The sequence below is a fragment of the Mesocricetus auratus genome, unplaced genomic scaffold (assembly GCF_017639785.1).
Source record: "Mesocricetus auratus isolate SY011 unplaced genomic scaffold, BCM_Maur_2.0 Super-Scaffold_100033, whole genome shotgun sequence".
Taxonomy (NCBI): domain Eukaryota; kingdom Metazoa; phylum Chordata; class Mammalia; order Rodentia; family Cricetidae; genus Mesocricetus; species Mesocricetus auratus.
In genome coordinates, this window is record NW_024429213.1 from 8,931,686 (window position 1) to 8,957,630 (window position 25,945).

The following is a 25,945-nucleotide window of genomic DNA, read 5'->3' on the forward strand; positions in this document are numbered from 1 at the left end:
TGTTCAATGTTACCTAGAAATGAGATGGTAATTGTTTCCAAAGATGCAGAATCAGCTACAACTAACTAAGGAGGACTTCAGGGAGGTTATGCTACATAATACAAACATGAAATTAAAAATTCAAATACATGTGTTTTAGGAAACAAAATTGTAACCATAATTCCTCACCTTAGAAAGTCCTTTATTTTCTAACCAATTGCTTGTTCACTTTTTAAAATGCTACAGGAAAATTTAAACCTCTCCTACATAGTCAAGTATGAATTTATCATGTATGCTGTACAAGTGCAATGACAAGAATGGAATTAAAATACCCTCCTTACATTGGTACACAGTCCCAGGAGGCAATGAGAGGATAAACAAATGTAGAAAACAGTATGAACCCTTCGTATAATAAACAACCAGTTCTGGGGAAATAACAGGCTGCTTAATTAGGTTTTCATAATGTAAACTTAGAATTGCAATGACACAGATTTTGAATCATTAACTTTATTTGTCACTCTATATAGATATTGGTCCATCTCCACATGAACAGTAGCAATCATCCACTCCCGCTTACTATTCTACAGAATGAAGCTGCACCATACACAACCAGAGTAACTTCACAGGGGGAAAGTTATGGAAATAAAAGTATTTAGAAGCATGCTTTAAGATAACCCCCACAGATTTGTTTCTGTATATCTAATTACAAGCATCTGTACTCCACAAAGCTATTCTCTTCTGAAATCAACACAGTATTTTTAATATTTCTAATATCTCTACTAAACCATGGATCACCAAACTTGCAGAAGAGATTAAAAACAGCTAGCCTGCCAACCACACATACTTCCAAAACTAAGCGATTGTATAAGCATACCCAGTATTTTTGGGCTACTCTTAGTTAAAATCTTGCCTCCTGTCTCAGAGATATTTACATCAGATTCAGACATTTACAAATGGTTCATAGTGAATAAGAGCTGCACCAGGATTTATGTGTCCTGTGCAAGGAACTCAAGCATTTGAAAGCTTCTCTAAGAACCCCAGTGCATTCTTCAACATGAATAACAACTATTCTAAGTGGTTTACGTTTCTTTCAGTGCATATTTCCAAATGTATTAAATGGAATGAAATTACATTATTAAATGGCTATGTCAACAACATTCAAGCATATTATGGAATCTATATCACAATTCAATTTGTGTCAACACTATCAATCACTCTAAAGAAACCGCAGGCACACACAAAATAGAGAACAAAGCTATGTCTTCTTTAAAATAAACTTAAGGGATACTGTCTACTTTAAACTACGCTAAAAGATATGCTTTAACGGAACAACCAATTCCCAAACCTGCTGTCTAAGTGTAGCATATGGAAAACTCAATCCATTCGAATCTTCTGGTTTGTCATCCTGTAAATGATGCTATCATATCCAGGATCCATATTCCAAATGTTGTAAGAGGTGATAATCACAGCCAAGGTCAAGCCGATCATAATCCACAGTACCAAGTTGAAAACCACCGAATATTCAAAATTATACTTATATGCGAGATTATAGGGACTTTGGGAGGTCTATAATGAAGAAAGGGAAAAAAGGAGGAAAGAACTTTAAGACAATAAAAAGTATTCTGATTTAATGTTTTTGATTTGCTGTCTAACAGATACTTAGGGATTCTATGTGGAGTAAAAGCTACCTATCTACCCTCGCAGGGGGCAGGACCAGGTCCCTTCCTGGAGAAGACACTGGCACTGCTGCTAAAATCCAACTTCATGCAAACATTCAGTGGTAATGCAACTGAACATCTGTAGATCATGAGGTCCAGTAAGCCTAGCCCCTAGCAAAAACGTCTCTATTTGTGCCAAGAGACATGTACAAGAATATCTTCAATTGAATGGAAAGCTGGGGCATGTTCAGACAATAGGGCATAGAGCAGTGAAATGACTCCACTCTAGCAACATTTTAAAAGACAACAGTGCACAAAGATCATCAAAACATGCATCCAGTGTGGTTCCATTTGTACAGAATTCAAACCTGGGTAAAGTGAAGCACTGTTTAAGACTAGATATGCTGGGAATGGTAGAGCACACCTTTAATCCCAGCACTCAGAAGACAGAAGCAGTCGGAGTCCAGCCTGGTCTATAGTAGTGAGTTCCAGGACAGCCAGGACTACATAGAGAGACTACATAGAGAGAAGTTCCAGGACAGCCAGGACTACATAGAGAGACTACATAGAGAGAAGGGGGCAAACTCAGAAGAAAAGTTTCCCTCTGTACAGGAGAGGGCAGAGGGATAAGATAAGGGGACCTGCTAAGAACAAGCATTCTTGAAAACGATATAGTATTAATATTTTGTCCTTTAGTTATATTAAAGGTTATCTACTTAAGAATGTAGGTATGGTCTACTTAAAGTGGAAAATGTAGGATATTTCAACTGTATTTTCCATGTTGAAGTCGTATACATGCCAGGCCTTAGGGGATGAGAATTAATTCCTTGTCTACACTGTCTGAAAAGCTGCATTTATTCTGGGAAAGAAAGATATCATATGGGGCATTCACTCTGGCTAGAAAATCTCAAAAGCAGGACAATGGCAGGAGACGAAGCTAGAGCTAGGGAAGCTATGGAGCGTCTGGACTCAAACCTATAAGCAATGAGACACGACCTAACCAATTTTAGGCAGGAAATAAGTGACAAGATCAGATTTGCCTTATAAATAAAGATAATTTAGCCTGGTGTGGTGGCACACGCCTTTAATCCCAGCACTCAGGAGGCAGAGGCAGGTGGATCTCTGTGAGTTCGAGGCCAGCCTGGACTACATTAGGGAGCTCCAGGACAGCCAAGGCTACACAGAGAGACCCTGACTCAAAAGGGAAGGGCTGGGCAGAGAGCAGAGACACGGTGGGGACACAAGGACAGGGCATCTGGCAGTGGTGCGACAGCCCCCGCACTGGCATGCCGTGCATATGCAGCAGACAAGCCTAAGTTGCTGCCGCTGCTTTTACTTTTATTTTTACTTTCCTGTGCTAAGGGACAAACCCAGAGCCTGTGTGCACTTGGCAAGTGTACAATCAAAGTCCTTTTTTCTTTTTTTGGTTTACTGAGATGTTTGATTTGCTATCCACCCTAGCTGGTCTGGATTTCCACCTCCAGAATTCTGGGATTACAGTTGTGTGCCCTCATCCCCTAAGGCCTGGCATGTACACCACTTCAACGTGGCAAATGCAGTTGAAACAGCCTGTGTTTTCCACTCTAAGTTTAGTTCCTTAAACTCCTGCCTTTGCTTAAAGTAACCAAAAACGGATTTCAACTGGAAGAGAGGAGACAATGGGCTCTTAGATAGGTGTGTTTTCCTGTGGGTGCTCAAAGTTGGCACACAGGAGTTCCCACAGTCAATTAGCCTTGTCCATGTTTTATACATGTTTGAGTCTGTGTTTGGGGGAGTAGCTGCGGGGATCCCCTTTGCATTGTGTGCACTGTGGGCATGACCTAGCAGAGTGGAGGTTTTACATTTACTTCACTGGGAGGAGCTTTTCTGTTAACTTCCTGCTCAGAGGCTTCCTAAGCAATATAAATTTAAGTCTCAAATCCACACAAAGGGAGCCCTGGGGTTATCAATGCCCTGGGAAACAGCCCTACAGCAGCACATGCATGGACCACAGAGTGTCTTTGTTTCCTTTGCTGCCTGACAAACTAGCACTACTCCCTTTCACGTGGGGGGGGGGGGGTACAGCCCTTTCTTGCTTCACAAGGAAGTGTTAGTTCAATCTCAGAGAGAGCCAATGCCTCTTGGTAGTCCCAACTGGAAACCTGCTAACTATTATGGGAATCCCTTCTTTATTTGAGAGCTAAGCCTCACATTTGAAACTGTTTATTTTTTATTTTATGTGCATTGGTGTTTTGCCTGCCTGGATATCTGTATGAAGGTGTTAAATCACTTGGAGCTGCCATGTGCGTGCTGAGAATTGAACCCAGGTCCTCTAGAGGAGGAGCCAGTGCTCTTAACTGCTGAGCCTTCTCTCCAGCCCGAAACTGTTTGTTTGTTTGTTTATTCATATCTAGCACTTCTAGAGGTTTTTAGTGGAAACTGGAGGAGGAAGAAGGAAGGAGTCCAGGCCTATAAATCTTGGACTATTTTTTTTGAAACACAGTCTTGCTATGTAGCCTAACCTGACATTTAACTCATACCAATCCTCCTGCCTCAGCTTTCTGCCATCATACCTGACTCTGAAACACAGTCTTAAACAGATACCCTTCCATTTCAGTTCAATATGGAAGTCCGCAATCTCCAGCCGGCAGCTCTAGACTGTCTGAAATCGGTGCTGGCTACAGCCTTTATACTCCAACTCCCACACTGATCCTTAATATTGAGCATGGAGGACCTTGTAAACGGGTCCTCAGGGGAGGGTACACAAACGGCTGGGTATCTGATGGCAGCGAGTGGTGGGGCTAACCATAAGTTGTTTTCATTTTTCTTAGACAAAGTCTCATGTAGCCCAGCCCAGGTTAGCTTCCAACCTACTCCGTGGCCAAGGATGGCTTTTAAGTCCCTGATGCTCCTGCTTCCGCCTTCCAAGTGCTGGGATTACAGGTGTGCACCAGTAATATTGTGACGTGGTGCTGCCACAGAGCACCTGCAGCGCTTTCCCAGCACTGCCAAGTGGGCTGACGCTGTGTGTGAGACCATGTACCCAGACACACATTCACCAGAGCCATCAAGTCTCTCTCTGACCGTCTATGTCAGTGCTCTCAACCTTCCTAATGCTGCAACCTTTAAATATAGCTCCTCATGTGGTGACCCTCCTCACCATAAAACTGTTTTCCTTGCTACTTCATAGCTGTCATTTGCTACTGTTAGGAACTGTAATGTGAACATCTGTGTTTTCTGGTGGTTTTAGGTGACCCCTGTGAAAGGGTCGTTCAACCCCTCTGTGACTCAGGTTGAGAACCGCAGCTCTATATTATATACTTTCAGGCAAAGCAAGATCCATACTGAAACACTGATGAGCTAAATCAAAATTATAAAGAGGTGTATGCAGAGGGTCCCAGAAAATGAGGGACTGGGTCACAAAAATAATGTCTCTTTAGAAAAGCAGAATGTATAGGCTGAGAGAGGCACATTACTCCCTTGCAATAATTTCTAATGACTCCTTAACATTAATAACCTTATCAGCACTGACAGTTTTACTTTCACTCCCAGCTCAAGAATTGATATTTAGATTACCTAATGGCAAGCCCAGGGAACCTAGTATCACTGGCAAATATAAAAAACTATGTGAACAGGAAACCTAGATTATCACTGAAATGCTTTCTGATTTGCTAAATACTCACTCATATCACCTATAGGTAATATAGAATCTCATCCTTTGTTTTTCTGGGTTTGGTTTTTTTCCTGTAAGGAGGTTATCAAGACAGGACCTCATATAGCTCAGGCTGACCTCAAACTCCTATCTTTGCCTCCCAAGTGCTAGGATTGTAGACCTATATCACCCTACTTGGCTTCAGGATTTCCAATTTTTAATTACATTCTATTTATTTTGTGTGTGTATATTAGTAAATGTGTGGGTGTGGAGGTCAGAGGACAACTTCTAAGAGTCCCTTTGTCTCCTTCTATCATGAGTAATCTTGCCAGTAGCCTGGGGTTTTATTCTTTTTGTTTTTATTTTTCTCCGTGTAGCCTTGGCTGTCCTGGAACTCACTTTGTAGACCAGGATGGCCTCAAACTCACAGAGATCCACCTGCCTCTGCCTCCCGAGTGCTGGGATTAAAGGCGTGGGCTACCATTGCTGGCACAGAGTTTTATTACTTAAAATAAGTTAATCTCATAGTTTTAAAACAGCATCTAAAAACATACTCACCTCTTGTCTTGCCTCAAGAATGGTCCTTGACTTCCTCATAAGGGATGTGTCAAATGACTTGATAGTCACTAATTCTACCACTGCATTCCCACCATAGAGACTGTACATGTCATCTGCAAACTGAAAGTTAGATATTAACATTATGATGAATGGCAAAATATATACATTTTGTTTACATTTGTAATTTTGGTTAACAAAAAATTTTATAGACCTGTTCCTTTGTATCCAGAGGGGCCTGGTTCTAGAACTTCTATAGATTATAAACTCTATACTGTTACATGAAATGGCATAGTATTTGCATAGAACCTACGGGTAGCATCCTGTACATACTAAACCATCTCTAGAAGATACATGTTATTTAACATTGAAATGCTGTGTGGACAGTTGTTATATTATATTGATTAGGGACTAAAGACAAAAATTACGTGTATAAATCTCACATACAAGGAATTGTTTCAAAATACATATATATTGTGGAATGGATAAATTAGCTAGCTAACATATACATTACCTCTCATATTGATCATTTTTGTAGCTGGTCAAAATGATATTTGTTAAAATTATTTGTAGCTTTATAAATAATTACATAGCATGTAATATTAACATATATTAATATAAATAAGCTTTAACGCAGTGTCTAAAATAGGAAAGCCTTACCAGTTTGCTTATGTTAAAATATTCAGTAAAGAGTAAAGCCTTAATATACATTCAATATTTAAATCAAATTGGAGACTGAACTTGATGGCGTAGAAATTTGGGGATGAAAGCAGAATGGAGAAATGAAGAAATCTGTCCAAGTCTTTTGTTAATTGTGGACCTTACAGAGGTTTATGATGAGGCCTCAATAAAGGGCTATAATTTTCATTTATTAATAAGCTCCTACTTATTACAAATCAACTATGTGAAGGCTACTGTGCTAGTATGCAAATTCATTAGCGTGTAGTGCTGAATGAGAATTCAGATGGGGATAAGGAAAACATTCCAGAGATGGACAGTGGTGATGGTTTTGCACAACATATCAGTATACTTAACACCACTGAGGTAGATTTAAAAGTGGTTAAAATGGTATGCTTTAGGTTATATATATTGCCAGAATCCACAAACGTACAATGCCACCACTGTTGGCATTGGAAAGAGATTCCCAACACATACACACACTTTTGTTTTGTTGTTACTGAGGATTTGCTGACTTTGATCTTTTGAGACAGGGTTTTACCATGTAACCCAGGGAAGCCTCAAACTTGTGATTCCCCCGCCTTCACCTCCAAGTGCTGGGATTTCAGACATATGCCACCACACCTTCTCCCAATACACACCTCTGGCCCTATCCCATTCTTTTGTTATGATGGTAGTGATGTTGGGAATTGAACTTCAGGCCTCATGCATGCTAGGCAAGCACTCTAGCCCTGAGCTATACTCCCAACCCTACTCCTACACTATTCTTAGACATAATAATTAGAGAATCTTTAAAACAAGTCAAGTAAAACTTTAACTGGACTGGGGGTGTGGCTCAGTGGTAGACTGTTTGCTTGATTAGCACGTGTGAGACCAGAGTTCCACCCTTGCACAGAGGGAAAAGACTTCAATCAACAGTATTCCGCAAAAGATTTTTCCATGAAGAGACTAAAATGGTCACACACCAAGTTCTCTTATACTGGTAACATTGGTATTTACCTTTTGGAGAGCATCCACAAGGATCCTGGAAGCATCCCTGAATTGGTCAGAGTCTTCCCCATAGCGTTTCCCAAGTTCATCCAAACCCGCCAGCTCCAGTGAATACAAGTCAGGAGAATGATCCTTGGCTAGATGCTTATGACGAGACAGCTTAGAACAAACAGATAACAGAAATGAGAAGCTTTTACATCTGATGAGACTGCCACAGAACCACACCAGTGTACCTTAGCACAAAACCAGTTTACAATGACAGAACCACACCAGTGTACCTTAGCACAAAACCAGTTTACAATGACAGAACCACACCAGTGTACCTTAGCACAAAACCAGTTTACAATGGCAGCACGTGGGTTCCTAATTAATCCGATACAAATCTACTGCTTAGTTTTCAAAATTCAGATGTGATCCCAGCACTCGGGAGGCAGAGGCAAGAAGATCTAGGAGTCCAAGGACAGCCTGGTCTATAGAATGAGCTCCAGGACAGCTAGAGCTACACAGAGAAACCCTGCCTTGAAAAAAACCAAAAGCCAAAAACAAAAAAATAAAAAAAAAACTTGGATATGAGACAAGGCATGAAGCAGTAATAACTGGCTGGACCAATATAATGCCAGGAATTCATGAAGCAGTCTTCTTCCTGCATATCTTCCCAGACCACTTCACTGGCCCCAGCACTAAGCCTTCAAACTTGAACCAAACCCGATACAGACGTCTGGGAAACAACTTCAGAAGCTAGGAGACAACTAAGATCTATTTCAGTTATGAGGGTGATTTTAAAAGCATTCACCAAATGATAACTTGCAGATAGACTTTTTTTTCTTTTTGACTTGGTTAATGCTATTAATCATCCAAACTGTTGTTCCTATTTTTGACACACAGCTACAGATCCAGGAGCGAAGTCTCAATGTCTGACAAGGCATGGATTGCCAAACTGCAACTCCAGCAGGGCAGTTTATTCTCAGGACTATACTCTTTGAAGATGTATGGCCTCTCCTGAAGGCAGAGGTGCAAAAGAAATGGCTACTAACACGAGACAGAATCGAGAATTCCCACTGCCACTATTTTCTCAGTTTTCATGGGATCATAAATCAGGGACATGCTTAAACTTTGCAACTGGCCTCATTTTCATTGAGAGATTTTCTAGGAACCAAAACAGACGGAACTTGAAAGCTTGAGCAGCCTACTTACCAAACTTGAAATATCACGTAGCACTTGCAGTTCCGAAAGAAAGAGCAGGTCAGCCTTCAGAGACCAGAAAGTGGGAATTACTTGAAATACACAATAGAGATCTGCACTGGCACTTAGCGAGTAAAGTATAACATAATAGGACTACTAATCAAGTAAATTCACATTATTTTCCTCCCCTTGGCAGGCTTGCTGTAATTGAAACTTGAGGCAGCTCAGTGGTAGACACCAGGAAAACATGCACAGAAAACATGATTTCCTAACAAACAGGCGACGGCCACTCCCTAGTACAGTGACCACCACTTAACAGCTCTACTTCTGATGGAACCCTACTGTGCTTTGCCCTCAGGGGACTAAGGGGTCCTACAGTATGGTAAGATCCTAGGGTTTACTTACTTGCTTTGAACACTTTCCAAAGCAGAGAATTAAGAATGGTGGTTGCTAGCCACCACAATAGCTAGAAAAGACAAGAGCCACAAGTAGGAATGGCTGTCAGGCGTGGTGGTGCATGCCCTTTTAACCTCAGGACCCAAGAAAGAGAGGTAGACAGATCTCTGTGAGTTTGAGGTCAGACTCATCTACACAGTAAGTTCCAGGCCAGCCAGGGCTATGCAGTGAGTCTGTATCTCAAAAAAAAAAAAGTAGGAATGTCTCTCTCTACTGCAACATCCTGGGGAAAAAATGTGATTACATATTAGCAACAGCTACGAACAATGGCATTGGGTCACCAGGTCTACACAGCTCAACCAGCCACTAAAAAAACTGGTTTGTGGCTTGTCTGGATCAACTGGGAACACTGGTATGAGAATCTAAAAGTATTTACTAAAGTGCAATTCAAGCTGGGCGTTGGTGGTGCACGCCTTTAGTCCCAGCACTCAGGGAGGCAGAGGCAGGCGGATCTCTGTGAGTGTAACGCCAGCCTGGTCTACAGAGGGAGTTCCAGGAGAGCCTCCAAAACAATACAGAGAAACCCTGTCTCGAAAAACCAACCCCCCCAAAAAAGTCCAACTCAGAAAAGGTATTCATTCTCGAACACTATGCCAACAGAAGGAAGAATGTACCGCAGCAGTAAATGTGCCCAGGTTTTCATTCCCTACAGCGTTCAGTCTTGCTAAAGTTTCAAGTAGCACGTGGAATGGGAATTGAATAATGACATTCGCTTATCCACTCGACAACTGAACCACTTACTTCATTATTCCTACTCAGAGAATTGAGGGGAAGAGAGTTGAGAACAGAGTTTTCTTGAAACAGGCGATTACGTAGCTGCCGTAAAGTGACTGAAAGGTCTTCAAAAACGGAGTTTGCTTTTCCCACCATATACACTCTCTACAAGAAGAATCCAGAACTCTGGGTTAACTGCCTGCTATGGATTCATTCCAACCTACAGACTTTGGATAGATTTTTTTCATATAATTACTTTTAGATTGTCATTAAATAACACTTCTTTATAAGGATCTTAAATAAAAACTTTGTTACTTACTTCCTCACTGGGAGCCAACTGCAAAACTACAGGAGTTTCTTCAGAAAATAAGGAGTGAATGGAATTTGCAACACTGTCAAGACTAAAAGGAACCGCCTGAAATGCAAGAGTAAAATTGCCATTATTGTTTGAAACAAAGTGGAGAGAAAAATCATGCAGACAGTGTAAACAAGGAGGGCTGGCAGGAGGAACAAACGTTTTGCATTATTATTGGTGTATAGTAACTGCATACTAGTAGGTCTCATCATGCTGTCCAGGCTTCCATGTATACTTTGAACAGGAGGCCATCTTCCACCACCCTACCACCCTTCTCTCTTCCTTCCCCAGGCTCCTCCCTAGTCACTCGACTATTTTTGGCTGTCTCTTTTCTTTTTGAAGTCTGCTTTCTACATGAGAGAAAACGTAGTATTTTACTTTTGGAATCTGGCTTGTTTGGCTTAACATACCCATTCTTGCTCTGCTCATCTTTTCCTGCAAACGACATGATTCTTCATTCTTCTTATGGCTCCACTAAATCACCAGCAATTGTTTGTGATTTTTTCATAAAATATATTTTGATCACATTTCCCCCCTTCCTAAACTCCTTCTAGATAGTATCCATCTTGTTACCCACTCAACTTTATGGTCTTTCTCTCTCTTAAACCTTTACCTACTAAGCCCCCTCCCCAGTCCTATCAAAAGACTTCTTAAAAATTATTATTTGATGTGTGCATATGCCATGCCATATATATGTCGGAGAATTTTGTGGAGTCAATTCTCTCCATCTGCCCTTATATGGGTTCTGAGGCTCAAATTGGGGTTGCCAGGCTTGCAAGGCAAAGCACCATTGTTCACTGAACCTTCTTGCTGGCCCCAAGGGCTGGTTTTTAATTTGAATTCTAAATTTTTTTATTTTATTTTTGAATGCATATGGGTATTTTGTCTGTGTACAATTTGTGTGCCTGATGCTGGAGGAAGTCAGAGGAGGGACACTGAATATGGGATTACAGATGATTGTGAGCTGGCTGCCATGTAGGTGCTGGGAATCAAACCCAGGTCCTTTGCAAAAGCAGCCAGTGCTCTTAGTTGCTGAGTCATTTCTCTAGCCCTTTGAATATATTAAAGTGCAACACACATATAATACAGTATATAAAATCTGGGGCAGGGAGATTAACAAACATTTCCAAATAGGTGCACTCTCCTAACCCAATTAGATTAAGACACAGAACACCAGCAGCGCCCCAAAGCACCCACCTTTACCCTTAGGGGTAACCAACCAAAATGGGGATGTCTATGATATGCTACATTTGTTTTGTTCTATACTATTTTTTAAAAAGTACATTCAAAACCTTTTCTCTCAAAAAATATCTTACTTCTGATATTACAAGCCAGGTGGTGGTGGTGCACGCCTTTAATCCTAGAACTTCTGCTATTACAGTGTTAAAATAACAAGAGGCTAGAAAGAAAGCACTAGCTCTCCTGGAGGTTTGATTCCCAGAATCCACATTAGTGGCTGATGCCCTCCTTTGGCCTCCGCAGACACCAGGCATGCACATGATGTACACATGCAGACACTACACTCAAACACAAAAGACTTTTTTAAAGCAGTAGTATCCTTTTTAAATAAGCAGTAGCTCAAATTGGCATCAAACTTGTTATGTAGCTTCATTACATGGCCTCAGACTTGTGAACCTCATGCCTCTGCTTCCCAAATGTTTGACTTACACCGTATCCAGTGTGTTTTTGTTTTGTGATTTTTCTTCTAGTAGTTCCGTTTACTACTTAAAGATTACTATCTATAAGCAGCAAATGAATGCCAAAGCAGTACAGGCAGAAATAAAGGTAGGTAAAGAAACCTTACAGATGAAATACCAGTATCCAAACGAAGCATCAATTTCAGGGTTCTATGACTAGAACAAACATGTTGCTTTTACCTTACTCAAGATGCATATTAACTCTTCCCAAACTTCTAAAATGAGGTCACAGGAAACTAGAGAGGAGGAAGAGCAACCAAGCTTGCAAAGGCATGTTGTCACCAGCCTCTGCAAGCGCCTGCCTTTTGTGAACACTCCTGTTCACCTCCTCAGGCTTGGGTGGAAACACATGACGCAAACTTGCCTACCTCATTTCACCTAGTGCAGGGATTCTCAACCTTCCTTAATGCTGTGACCCTTTAGTACAGTTCTTCATGTTGTGGTGACCACCAACTATGAAATTTTTTTGTTGCTACTTCACACATATAATTTTGCTACGAATCGTAATGTAAACATCTGTGTTTTCTAGTACTCTTAGGTGATCCCTGTGATAAGGTCATTCCACCTCCAAAAAGGCTTGAGACCCACAGGTTGAGAACCTGATTTAATGGAGCAGCACTTAGGTGAGGGAAAGTTAACGCCTGAGGGATATGCCCAGAACACTCAACCTGGAGAAGCTAATGAATGAGTTAAATATCAGATTGGGAAGGAAAAAGAATTACATAGACTGCTAAACTCAAGGGTGACTGGAACATGGTGACTGTTTTCCCACACTGTTTTAGACAGCTATGGATGTTTGTCTAAGAATTTCTCCATCAGTATCACTTGAAACTACAACAGCTAGCTAACAAAAGGAAGCCTTGCCAAGTAGAATTCGAAGGTAGTTCTGCCTTTAGATTTTTGTGTGGGCTTTGTTCTCTGAGCCTTCTGGCTTTCCCCATTTTCTTCCAAGAAAATTCCAGGTAGTCGATCAAGGTCAATCAATAAAGTGAGCTCTTGTCATAGCTCCTTCTCATGTAAAGTGAGGCTAGTCTGCTTCAAAATGTTTAGTGTGGATGGGGCTCAGCTGGCAAGGTGCTTATTATACACTATTATACATGAAACCCTGGGTCCAATTCCTAGCTCCACATCCACTGGTGGTACATGCCTTGGCAACACAGACTTCAAGGCCAACCTGGGCTATATGAGATCTTGTCTCAAAAAACAAATTTGGGGTTTTATCTATACTATTAAGCTTTAAATGGTGTCCTGGATTTTCTACATTTATGCATAAAGGAAATACATGGTGATCTTCACAGAAATCACAGATATGCCATTTGATCTTTCCTTTTCTACTTTACTTGCATTTACTCTACTTTTCTGCTTTCTTTAGCTCATTAATGTCCAAACTTAGACATCTAAATGCAGGTTCATGCATTCATGGCTGTAAGCTCTGCTTCAGACCACTTCAACTATACCCTGCAGTTTTTAAATATACTGAACATTTATCATTATTCAGTTCTAAGTAATTTAGAAATTTCTGGTGATTTCCTTCCTCTTCAACTCATCAAGTATTTAGGAGTGCACCGCAATTACGCTTTCCTGTTTTAAAAATGACTGTTCAAGAGTTGTACAGTGTGGTTTAAAGAGAAATAGATCTTTGAAACTTTTCATGGAAAAAAATGTTTGCCTCACTCCTCATTTCCCATTCCTCTGAGGCATTCATTTTCATGTCCCTTCCATGGTTTTTACCATTGTCTTTCTAAATAAAACATTGTTATTACTTCATCTTGATTTTTCCAGTTTGGGCATCATCCATCTACCATTCACTAAAAAAACTGAAGCTAGCTTTTCCTGTATCACCAACCACAGCCTACTCTCTGCCCGCCCATGCTGTTTCAATCACTCCACCCACCTCCAACAGGACTCTGCAGAATTTGCAGTAAACTAGTGACCATTCACTCTTACAACTATGTGAATTACTTTTTCAGTCTAGCTTTATACTATACAATCACTGCTTTTCTCTTCTTGCTCTTTTGGTTCACAATAGAAATGAGGACATTTCTGTTTTGTGTGGTGAAAACATTTAAAATATACAATTTAAAATTGTGCACTATATTTATGCTGGTTAGTGTTCTGCCAATTTGATACAAGCTAGTGCCGTCTGGGAAGAGGGAACCTTGATTGAAGAAATGCCTCCATCAGATTGGCCTATAGGCATGTCTGTGGGGTATTTTCTTGATTAATGATTCATGTGAGAGGGCCCAGCTTACTGTGGGCAGTGCCACCCCTGGACAGGTGGGCCTGGCTTATATAAACAAAACAAGCTGAGCAAGCCAGTAAGCAGTGCTGTCCAGGCTCTCTCTGCTTCAGCTCTTGCCCTGGTTCACCATGAATTGTAAGCTATAAGCTGAAATAAGCCTGTTCCTCCCCAACTTGTTTTTGGTCATGGTGTTTATCACAGCAATAGAAAGCAAACCAGACGATATTTTTGTTTATTATAATCACCCTCATTCTGGGCATTACATCACTCAAGCATGCTCCAGTAATGCTAGGGATATATCTACCAGCCCATTACTATGTTTTTAAATTGTGTATGTGGGGGAGGGTCAGAATATATCCACATCTAGCGTGTGCACAGTGCCTGGCAAAGCCAGAAGAGGGTATAGGATCATCTGGAATGGAGTTGTGAGCTGTTGTGAGTGGCTTGCTATGACTGATGGGAGAACTGAAGCCAGCCCTCTGCAGGAGCAGCAAATGCTCTTAAGCCCCAAGTCATCTAGCTCACTGGGTGCACATCTAAAGGAAGCAGAAATCAGTATGCTAAAGAAATCTACTATACACCTGTGTTCATTGCAGCACTGGTCACAATACTAAACATAAGAAAGCAAACAGTGTCCTTAAAATTGGATAAAGAAAATGGCCTAGGGCTGGAGGTATAGGCCAGTGGTAGAGTATTTGCCTAGTATACAAGCCATCCTAGGTTCTAACCCAATAGCAAAACAGAAAAGAGAGAGAAGATGCAGCACATACACACAATAGAAATACCTGTAGCTCTCAAAAGGTCATGGGAAGCTGGGTCCAATGACACACAGCAAGACTTGTTTTTTGTGACACCATGGGTAAGTCAGAACACTATGTTAAGTGAACTAATCCTGGTGCTGAACAAATAACATGATCTCACTGATGTGTGGGATCTAAGAAGTTGATTACACAAAAGTCAGAAGCAGGATGATATGTTATCAGGACCGAGGCAGAAGTGAACAGGGAAAGAGAATGCTGACCCAAATACATGGGGTTTTGGTGTTTTTGAGACAGGGTCTCATTATGCCACCCATACTTGCCTCAAACTCACTATGTAGCCCAGGATGGCCTCAAATTTGCAGCACTCCTTCTGCCTCAGCTGCCCAAGGCTATGATTATACAGACACTGGTTCTTTATTGTGTGTTCAGGTTTGCCTTGTGGTGGAGTTCATGGCCTTATTTGTGTGTGTGTGTGAGAGACTGTGCATGCGTGCGTGTATGTGTGTGCGTGTGTGTGTGTGGGTGTGTGTGTGTGTGTGTGTGTGTGTGTGTGTGGGTGTGTGAGTGTGTGTGTGTGTAGCTGGGAACTGGGCCTAGGCTTCATGCATACTAGGTAAGCACTCCACGACTGAGCTATGAATCCATTTCCAGACCGCATGGTTTTGTTTCTGTAAGCATGCCACATGTACTTGGAAACAGGATCACAGTAAAGTCTGAAAAAATTTTCCCAAAGTGAGCATCACACAGATCAGCTTACAATATAATGCAATTAAAACAGTAATTATTGAAAAAGAACTCACACATTTGGTGATGAAAAATACAGGTAACAAATGAATTTAAGAATCACAATCTATATTATAAATTAGATTACAAGTTAATTTCAATATAAATTGAATCGAAATATAAACAAAAACCTTCAAAAATGTCCTATAATTGCTTCATAGTAAACCTTCTTTCCCTTTAAGTGCCAGTTTTTATGTATGTGTTTTGATGTCATTTTTGCAGTGTCGGGGATGGAACCTAGGCTACACCACTCCACTCCATCTTCAACCTTAAAGCATTTGCAAATTTCTGTGAGACTGATCTGTTAGCCTTAGGTCCAGGGGAATGACCTGTTTACCACACCTGTTTTATTGTGCTGTTTTTCTTCCTACAAGTTACAAATTCAATTCACCTTCAATTTTCTTTTTCTACTTTTTTTTGAGACAGGGTTTCTCTGTGTAGGCCTGGCTATACTGGGCCTTGCTCCATAGACCAGGCTGGCCTCAACTCACGGATCTGCCTGTCTTTGCCTCCTGAGTGTTGGGATTAAGGTCTGCATCACCATGCCCAGCTCACTTCAATTTTCAATCAAAGGAGCCCTGGTTGTGGAGGTGCCCCCTCCCCCACAAGGGAGGATTATTTGGGTTTGGAAGGAACCTTTCTAACCCTGTAATTCTGACTTTTTTCTGGTGACTCTTGGGGCTTCACAATCAAGAATGGCAAGTCAGCCCTTCTGAGGCAGCTGGAGTTTTAGCAGTCTTGCTCCCAAGAGCAAATGGAAGGAAGCATTTTATGGCCCCCAGACTTGTGCAGAGAGTAAAATTTCGGTGGCAGCTCCTGCTCATGGCACTTCCTCTTTGGCACCCTGCTGGAAGTAGTATGTCACTGAAGGTGGCCTTGGAGAGCTTAGACTTTGGCCTTTCTGAACTTGCTCACTCTGCTTTAGCTCTCGGTTTGAGAGCCCTCAGCTTCCTGCTCCGGTCACCATGCCTCCACCCTGCCATCACAATCCCATCCCTCTGGAACCATAGGCGCCCCAACCTTTCTTCGATAAGTGGACTTGGTCGTGGTAGTCTATCATAGCAATAGAAAAGTAACAGGAGGTGTATCTCTTAACTTAGAACTCTCCTACACAGGGTATGGCCAACTTCCAGTAAGCGTACAGCCACCATGGAATTTTTGTTTGTTTGTATAAAGATACTTTCAAAAGAATTTAAAAGAAAATTGTGTTCTAGAAAAGTTGCACTAAAAAAAAGAGGTGTGTTTAGAATATACTTCATTTTTTTAAATGAGAAAACAAGCAAGAATAGTAGAGCCAGTTTAAAGGATACAGAGACTGAAATTACACACACACACACACACACACACACACACACATTCAATGGAGATACTGGGATAAGACTGCATAGGTAATATTGAGCTAACAGTCAAGAGAATAAGACTAATCTTGGGAGCTGTCTACACTACTAGACAGAGATCATTTGCATTCATGTTGACAGAGCAAGTTTCTAATCACCCAGTTTATATAAGAAATACTCACGTTCTCCAAAGGGTAGGAGATGACACTGCCCGTGGGGAGAGCCAGTCTGTCCACTCCCTTCACCATCACCATAATGGTAGCCCGTGGCCGGTGGAATAGGTTACCCACGGCAAGTCCTGGCCACGATAGGTCCTACATTTTGAAAAGCACAAAACAGCAGTTGACTCTCAAGTATGAAAAGTGTCTCCCCAATAACATCTAGTAACAGAGTATGAAAAGTGTCTCCCCAATAACATCTAGTAACAGAGTGAAGGGTTCTGGGATGACACTGGCTGGGACATTCAAAGAGGAAATAAACATCTTATCGAAGCGACGGCTACAATCTCCTAAGCAGCAGCACGGGTGTCTGCCTTCTTCACTTTCTGAAATTATCAGAAAGTTCGCTCACAACTTGCATGTGAAAAGCAAGCGAGGGAACAAAACCCATGTGCTTTGCATTTTCCAGACTGTGAGCTGTTGTTCTCTTCCCTGTATCAGTTTTCCCTTTAAGCACAGAATCACGTTTACCTTGCACTGGCAGCAAGAACTGTCCAAATGTTCTCTACTAAGCACTTTATACATCAAATTCCTTTCACAGTGACTCATGTTGCTTTACTAATAATAATTATTTATGAAGCTTATTGTGATAGCCATTTGTGGTCAAATTTAAGCTTGTAGAGAACTAGGTACAAATTTCACCCTTCATTGTAAATAACCAATCCTGTTCACTCTGCTTGTCCAAAGGAACTGGAGCTCATGAGCTGTACCTGTAACCCAAAGCCAAGCAGTGCCCAAGTAGAGTTGTGCATTTTGAGAGTGCTTGGAGTCTAGAAGTGACTGATGATACCATCAGTCAACTTAATGTGGCAACGGTGTAACAGCAAGACATAGCAAGTAGCCTCTCCTCCTAAGCTCTGTGTTTCAGGCCTCCTGGAGTGAATGGATCCACGCCCCTCTACTACAGGTAGCCAAGGACTGCCACAGGCCAGAGAGTCATTCTAGTAAACACAGCCACTGGCTGCATTATTCTACCCTCAGATAAGACATGTAGGCATTTTAGTATTTGTAGCCAATCTATTTCCTGCACTAAAAAAAAAAAAAGCCTATTAATAGCAGCACACCTGTAATATGTAAAGTACTACATGTCAATTAAAACTAAAAATATACTTGACATACTAGATAGATGCATCCATACACATAAAGGTTCTCACAACGATGAATGCATAGTTATATTGATAATGATGTATGAAGGCTTGGTTTCAGAAGCACTTACCTAAGATTACCCCACATACCATTGAGCCTTTAAAGTTTTGTAATCTGTGGCAAATGTACCTGTGTGTTTGTTGCTCTCTTTGACTATAGGAAGAAATCAATAAAAATGTTTTTTTAAGTACACATACTTCTTTTACAGAGAAGCCCATGGACAGCGCAGCCACGTCTGGGATTCGATCTCCTGGTATAGGCCAATTTCCATTTCGGAAAACAACAGACCCTGGTGATCTTAATATGCTAAATTCATTCCCTAAAACACCTGAGAAGAAAACAGATTGGTAAGTGAAGTATCATCATTATAAATCTTTCACAGCCACCTTGAAGTTTATTAAACATAATATACTTCCCCCATTCTTCACTGGCTGAGCATGCTAAATTATATTTGGATGAAATACTGAATCGTAAACACGGAGAAATAGGGATGCCACGCCAAGTCTTCATGGCCCAGGCACACGTGCTATGGCAGCCGTGAAACAGCTAGTCCCATCAACAATTCCCCCAAGTATCACTCTAAGGATCTAAGTACATATACTCTGTTGGAATAGGGTGTATGTGCAAGAGGATTTTCTTTTTACAAGTTTAAATTAGCAAATAGTAGCTGTGTATGTATAATAACTTTCATTTTTGTAGATCTACAATGAATTTTGGTCATATTAATCCATTAGCCTCTCACCTCCCCCATTCCCACTCACTCCTCCCTTCCTCTTTTTAATAGTTTCCTTTCTATTCTCTGCCTTCTGGGGGGAAGTGAACCACCAATGAATTTAATAAGGTCTGCAGACAGGAGCAGAGTGAAGGATTATTTACAGGCGTATGGCTACCTTACCAGTGGCTACACCAAGAAAATCCCCTGCCCCTGCAACCATTAACTGCTTACAGTGGCTTGGGATGGGTGGGGCCTCATGAGACTCCTTCCCCCAGCTCCTGTTAACTGCCTATAAACCTCAGGGAACAGTGAGGCTTCATGAGTCCTCCACAGTACACAGCAGGACGTTGATGGGCCCAATCTTGGGCATCTAATTATAGCTCTTGTGGGTTCAAGACTGCCATGATCATATGCATGGAAGACAGTGTTCCACAACAGCCCTTCTGCTGGATCTTACATCATTTTTATGTATTTGTTTATTATACATGTATGAGTATTGGCCTGAATGCATGTTTATGTTTGGTGCTCTCAGGAAAATAAAGGGTATCAGAAACATGTAGGTGCTGAGAACTGAACCCGGGTACTCTGGAAGAGCAGTGACTGTTCTTAACTGCTGAGCTTCTCTCCAGGCCCAGGCTCTCACATGCTTTCTGCCCTCTCTTCCATAATGTTCCCCGAGCCCTGGAGGAGTGAGAGAGGGCTTTACTAATGTAGATACCCTCCTTCAGATGGCCCTTAGCAATGGAATTAGTTTTCAGCGACAGTCCTCTGCAATTGAAAAAGCAAAAAAGCCAAAGTCCTGGTATTAAAAGGGAAGGGAACCTGAAATCTTTGAGTTATTCTGCCTAGACTTTTCTATAATATGCAAATGTATGACATTCCTATTTCACTTTAAGACAGGCTAGTACATCTTTACAGGTTAGTATGTTTTAGGATACAGTGCATTTTCTTATGCTTCATAGGCAACTTAGTGAAATGAGGATTGTTCAAGGCTCTCTCTCTCTCTCTCTCTCTCTCTCTCTGTGTGTGTGTGTGTGTGTGTGTGTGTGTGAGCGCATGTGTTACCTACCAGTTGGAACAGAAAACGTTTCAGTCTTCAGAAAACGAAGTCCAGGGCTAGTGTTTTCAGTTGACACAAGAGGAAGGTGAACAAAGGTACCCTGTCCTAACTACTGAGAGTGTATGGCATCTAGAGCTAAGAGTCAAGGACCAGAAGAAAGGGACTGTTTTAATGGCCTCCCCTAAGGATGGAGCATTTGCTTCTTCACCAATGTTTGAGTGCTCTATTTTGTCTTCGTGGTGCTGGGGATGGACTCCAAAGCTTGAAGCTTGTGCTAAGGTAAGTACCTCACCTCACAGTCACAACCCCAGAACAAGTACTTAATGGAAACTTTTGGGTTTCAAAAGCAATCTTGGCCAGGCCTGCCTACCATGGGAAGGGAGGCTTTGGGAAGGGCTCAGTGTTAGTGTTACCCCCTTGACCTCAAGAAAGGTACTTAAGCCTAGTCTATGTGGAAGTAGGAAGCAACAACAGCCAATGTTTTGGTTTCGCAGTGTTGACAGTAAATAAAAGGCCTCAGGCTGGTGCACTTGCAGTAGGACCAGTCAGCACTTTCAGTTCAGTCCAGGGCCAGAGCAAGGATTTCTAAACTTTCAGCTGAAGGCAAGGAAAACAACTTAGCAGAATGGAATGGTATCTGGAAGCAACAGACATCTGGTCTGTTACTCAGTAACAATAACTGCACAGAGCCCTTAGGGCAAATTCATAATGTAACACCTCAGGCACTTTGACAGGCAGCCTTAGTCTGTAAAGGCTGAGAAATAGGCAAGAAGCCGAGACTTTCCAAGCGTGCACACCTTTCAGGAATCTATCTGGCCTTGGAGATAGACAGATTTGTTCTGAGATGTGGCCCCACGCCTTCAACCCCCATGAGCTGCCATGACGTAATGGCCTCACCTTTGTGGTTAGAGTCACAGCAGCTGCACAATAGTCCTTTACTAGCCCACTGCTCAGAAACCCTGAGTGGGGGGTCACAAGAAAGATGGTCTTGTCCAAACTTCCGTACACTGCAGGCATCACGTCTCAGGGATGCCTGGCAGACAGCTGTCCTTCTCCAGTGCCACCAGTGATGGGGGAATGTCACCTCATTTAGGTCAGCTCCACTGTCCTAGCATTCTCATCTTTTGAAAGACCATCCCCTGTCCTGAACTGACGGAGGCTTCGTAACCTCCAGGTTCCTAGGCTTCTTTCTATCCTTTCAGTCTCCAGGTGACCCCAGCTTCAGAGAGAGCGCCTAGAGATTCTAGGCCACCTGCTTGCTCTCCTCATCAAAAGCCATATCTCTTCACCTCTAGTCTAACACAATCTTCTGTTCAGCTTCTCTCCAGACTTTCATTCACCCTAAGAAATTACCCACTTACCATTTATTAATCCAGCTTTTTGACAGATACATATCAACAGATAAGCGACTGCATGGAGGTAGGCATAGCAAGATATCCCTGTAATATCGAAGCTACTGGAAGGCAGGGATATCAGTATGTCTTGTTCACACATTCCCAAGGGCTGAGGAGAGCCTGACACACAACTGCTCGGGAAATGCTGTTGAACTGCTGAGTGAAGCCACACCTGGAACTACCAATTTCCCCTCTCATGAGCACAAAAACAAGTCCTAGGTGCTGCCATTCTAAACCCAGACCCAGCAAAGGCCTGCCAGTGTCTTGGCAAAGCAAAAGCATCTCTAAATCAAATATGCTTCTCTTCAGGGGAGGAACCCAGGAGCCGTACAATTCACGCCTGTTAGTGGACTTCATGTCATGCTGCCTGCTCGCAGGCTTTGCCCACACCACTGAAACAGCACGCTTCTCAGCCCTTAATTCCCTAACTTCCCCCACGCATCTGATGCTGGCAAGGCCCTCTTTGAAATCCCTTCTTGGCCTTGATAAATACAAAGCCCCTGGTCTTCTGATTCCTCTCACTGCTGCTGTGTTCTGTTCATTTTTTACAGCTGTGGTGCCAGGCTTTGGAGATGCGCTCTGCCAACATAAAAATGGAAAGTAGCCCACACGTCTACCTGTCTATATAATTCATATGGTATATGTGTACAATAATTGGTTACCAATCTGTGCTGTATTCCAAACACACATAGAAAGCAACTTCTTCCCAATGTAATCAGGATACAAACCCAAGCTTAAAACATGGCCATTCCTATTTAAATAAAAGGATTAAAAAAGAAGACATACATGGAAATTCTAGTACATTCTCCCAGTATTCAAGCGAATCTTGCAGCATCCTCCACTTGAAAGGTCAGAGGACCCATTTCTGTGTCATGTTCCCTGACTTGAGCCCATTTACCCTGAGGCTGCAAACACTGCCAGCTACCGGATCTGGACCCCACTGTAGATCTCCCCCAGGCTCAGGCCTGCACACTCAACGTTCGATTGAGATTTCCTCCTAGGTCTCACTGCCCCTTAAACTCCTGTTGCTTTGAGCCTGGATTCCCAAGTTTCCAGACTTCTGCAGTCTAGCCTGAACCCCTTTAAATGCTCGGTTGCCCCATAGCAAGCAGCCACTGCTTTCAGCTGCTCTTTTTCATAACTATTTCCTGAATTCCCACCACCACCGCCACATCCATCCCTCACCAGGTTTGCGGCAACTGGCTGCCTCTTACCCTGTCCTACCACCCTCAGATCCAGCTCTCTCTTCATCTTTTCAACATACAAATCTGCTTAAACGTCTGTGCTCACCTCCTAGGGCCTAGCAGGGAAATGCAAAATGTGCCTCGGACATGTCACTAACCTGATTTCTGAGATCTCAACAAACTGCTCTCTCTCACTCTCTCTGCTCCTGTGCACAAGCTCTTCTACCTCAATTACATTCCCCACCTCAACCTTTCACACATTTTTCTTGGGAGGCAACTCCCTGGGGAAGTGCTTTAAGCCTCTCCAGCCTGGGTTTGAGAGTCAGTGGCCCTCCCTTGGAGAACTCCACTGTCCTGTGCAGTGAGCTTCTATAAATGGTGGCTGGGATCAACCACTTTAAAACAGGGATGGAAGACATCAGTTACCCAAACCAGCTCCCTCCTTTACATCACATCTCTACAAATTCCATGTGTTAGCTCTGGGTCACTCTTCTCCAGGCAAAATAGCTCAACTTCTTCAAATGTGCCTCAGAATATGGTACTCATAGCTCAGGTTCCCTAGTTCTCTCTAGTTCCCTAAAATTGTTTTAAAGCAAACAGTGAGATCAGAGCTCTTAAAGATGTTTTCCACTAAATTACACTTAGTCACTGTGGAAAATAATACTGTATACTCACCTGACAAGACCCAGCAACGCAGAAGCCCAGATGGTTATATGAACAAGACCATTTCAGCAAGGACAGCATGCCCAAACCACGTAGAGAAGCAATTATTTTATCTTAGACAAAGACCAAACTAAACCCTAAACCTCACTGACTCAAAAATGTCATAGACTGAACACAGTGGGACTCAGAAGGCAGAGACAGGCAGATCTCTGAGTTCAAGGCCAGCCTGGACTTCAAAAGATGTCAGGAATGACATTAAAACATGGTATTTGAAAAGATGCCCAGCTAATCCCAGTGCCAATGTGAAGATTTTGTTTTTAACTTTGAAAACTGAATTAAAACAAAAGAATTCTCCCAGTGTGTGTGTGTGTGTGTGTGTGTGTGTGTGTGTGTGTGTGTGTGCCTTCAATGTCTTTTCTTAGGAACTGTCCACCTTGTTTTTCGGACCGGGTCTCTCATTGGGACATGAAGCTCATCCATTAGGCTTACAGTGGCCATCAAGGAACTTCTAGTGAGCCCCCCTGTCTCTGCTTCCCCAGTCCTGAGGTTATAAGCACACACCACTATGCCCAGCTTTTTATATGAGTGCTGGGGTTCAAACTCATGTCCTCATACTTTTGTGGCAAGCCCTTACCAAAGGCTTCTAAAATCCCCCAAGTATCTTGATGAACAAATCAGAATGGCCTGTCCAGAGCCAACAAGAGAAATGAAAAAGATCCCAAGACTTTGGAGACCTGGAAATAATTATAACTATTAACATAGAACACTGGGCACCTCCAGGGGTGGAGAGCTTTGGTTTTCAAAAGCATCACTAGTCTTTTTCCCTTCAGCTGCTCTTCCAACGGTAGGACCTCCTAGCATCTCACACAGCACAGGCATGAGGTATCCTTGCCACAAAACACCCATTCCTCCAAGCTGTTCTCCACTTGACTTTTTGGTTTTTTCCTTTTGGTTTTTCGAGACAGGGTTTCTCTGTGTGGTTGTCCTGGAACTCACTCTGTAGACCAGGCAGGCCTTGAACTCAGTGACCCATCTGCCTAGCTCTGCCTCCAGACTTCTGGGATTAAAGGTATGAGCCATTTCCCCTGGCTCCACTTGACTTCTTGTTCCCTGCTGTCTGCAAGCCCAGTCTCAGCCCCACTACTCCCAAGTTGTCACACAGCATTCCCTGTGCCATACCCATACAGTGCAAATACACTCACTACTTGGAACTCAACTGATCTGCCTTCAAATCCAGCTTTGTTGCACACTACCCGTGTCATACCGGCTTAAATTATAACTGCAAAATGAGGAAACTCTCTTCTAAGGATTACTGTAAAAAGAAACGCATTACCACATGACTCGCAAGCCACAGGCCAAATGTTAGCTTATTTCCATCCTTCTTGTTCCATGCTCCACTGGGTTCCACTAAGAAAGCTACAATTTATTTGACATGTGACCCTAAAGGCATGACTCACATCCTAGTCTCCGAATCCTTCAAATTAGGAACTGAGATCAATAAATACTGAGGGACTGTCTGCGTTCACCTGAAGAAACAATCATAAAAAAAGAATACTCAACTTTGCATCCCGAAATGTATATATACGATGGAGGCAAATATGAGGGATGCAAGGTTCCATCATTATTAATAACATCATCAGAAACGAAGGGGGTGGGGTGGGGGTGGGGGAGGCAGCAGCCGGTGGCGGCTAAGTCGTTGGCCGACCTTCCCTTCTTGGTAGTGGGCTGCGGTTCGACGAGGTATTGAGAAACGCAACCAGTCCTCCGAAGGGCCTTGAACAGGGAAGGAGGGATCCGGCAGATGGTAGGATAGGGTCCTATCCGGCGACACGTTTTCCCTCAAAAGGCTGATGCCGGCTCCGGAGCCTCCCAGGTAGCCTTGCCCGGCTCCGGAGACCACCAGGCCGCGCCGCCCGTGACAGATCACACACCAGAGCCCTGAAGAGGGCCGCCTACCCCAGGCCGCCCCCACTGCGGCCCCCACCCGCAGCCGCGCCCGCCCAGGGTCCCCGCGCTCTGCGGCCTCCCGCAGTGCGCCCCGGCTGCTCACCCGTCACCAGCAAGGGCAGAATAGCGACGAACACAGCCATGGTACCACGGCGGCCAAGCCGAGATGGGCTTTATGAAAAGGGACTCTAGGACTCGAGGGAGCCCCGCAGCCCGTCAGGGTGACGCGCTCCCGAAGGTTCCGATTACTAAGTCCCTCCCCCTTTCACCGCTCCAGGACTAGGTCTCGGCCAATCACCAAATACGCCGCTACACTGGAGCGACGTAGCCGAGGGAACGTCAGCGATTGGGGCAGGGCCTAATGTGATGGGTGGAATTCTCTACCAATAGGAATTAACGATTTTAAGAGCAGGGCGGTCCCGCCCCGCCAGCCCACAGTGACCGGTCACGAGATTAAGGGTAGGGCCAGCTGTAAGAGCAGGTGGCCCCACCAGTTGCAGGTTCTCGAGAACCTTCTGTGAAGCTACCTCCCGGGTGTGGACCCTTTGTCCAGCTCCGGTGACGATCTTCAACCCATGTGCCTGTCTTTCCCGATCTTGT

The 25,945-nt window shown here is 43.0% G+C and overlaps 1 protein-coding gene across 2 annotated transcripts; it reads right to left on the bottom strand.

Moving 5' to 3' along the window:
- Positions 1 to 470: 470 nt before the first annotated feature.
- Atp6ap2 (ATPase H+ transporting accessory protein 2) lies at positions 471 to 25,607 on the bottom strand. 2 transcript variants are annotated; one of them, XM_005080562.4, is made up of 9 exons: positions 25,449 to 25,605; positions 18,580 to 18,710; positions 17,201 to 17,332; positions 10,163 to 10,258; positions 9,871 to 10,008; positions 8,686 to 8,739; positions 7,501 to 7,650; positions 5,827 to 5,946; positions 471 to 1,545 (listed from the first exon to the last, which is right to left on the bottom strand). In XM_005080562.4, the coding sequence occupies exons 1-9, from the start codon at positions 25,486 to 25,488 to the stop codon at positions 1,354 to 1,356; spliced, it is 1,053 nt and encodes a 350-aa protein (XP_005080619.1). In that variant the 5' UTR covers positions 25,489 to 25,605; the 3' UTR covers positions 471 to 1,353. The 2 variants fall into 2 exon arrangements, with proteins under 2 accessions (XP_005080619.1, XP_021088887.1); XM_021233228.2 differs by lacking the exon at positions 9,871 to 10,008 and having other exon boundaries at positions 25,449 to 25,607.
- Between the last annotated feature and the right edge of the window lie 338 nt (positions 25,608 to 25,945).

Excerpts from the sequence above, each read along its gene's own strand:
- Atp6ap2 (XM_005080562.4), bottom strand. The coding sequence starts at position 25,488 with ATGGCTGTGTTCGTCGCTATTCTGCCCTTGCTGGTGACGG. Across the intron at positions 18,711-25,448 it reads TCTGCCCTTGCTGGTGACGG|GTGTTTTAGGGAATGAATTT; the intron begins GTGAGCAGCCGG and ends TTTTCTTCTCAG. Across the intron at positions 8,740-9,870 it reads CTCTGAGTAGGAATAATGAA|GCTGACCTGCTCTTTCTTTC; the intron begins GTAAGTGGTTCA and ends TGGTCTCTGAAG.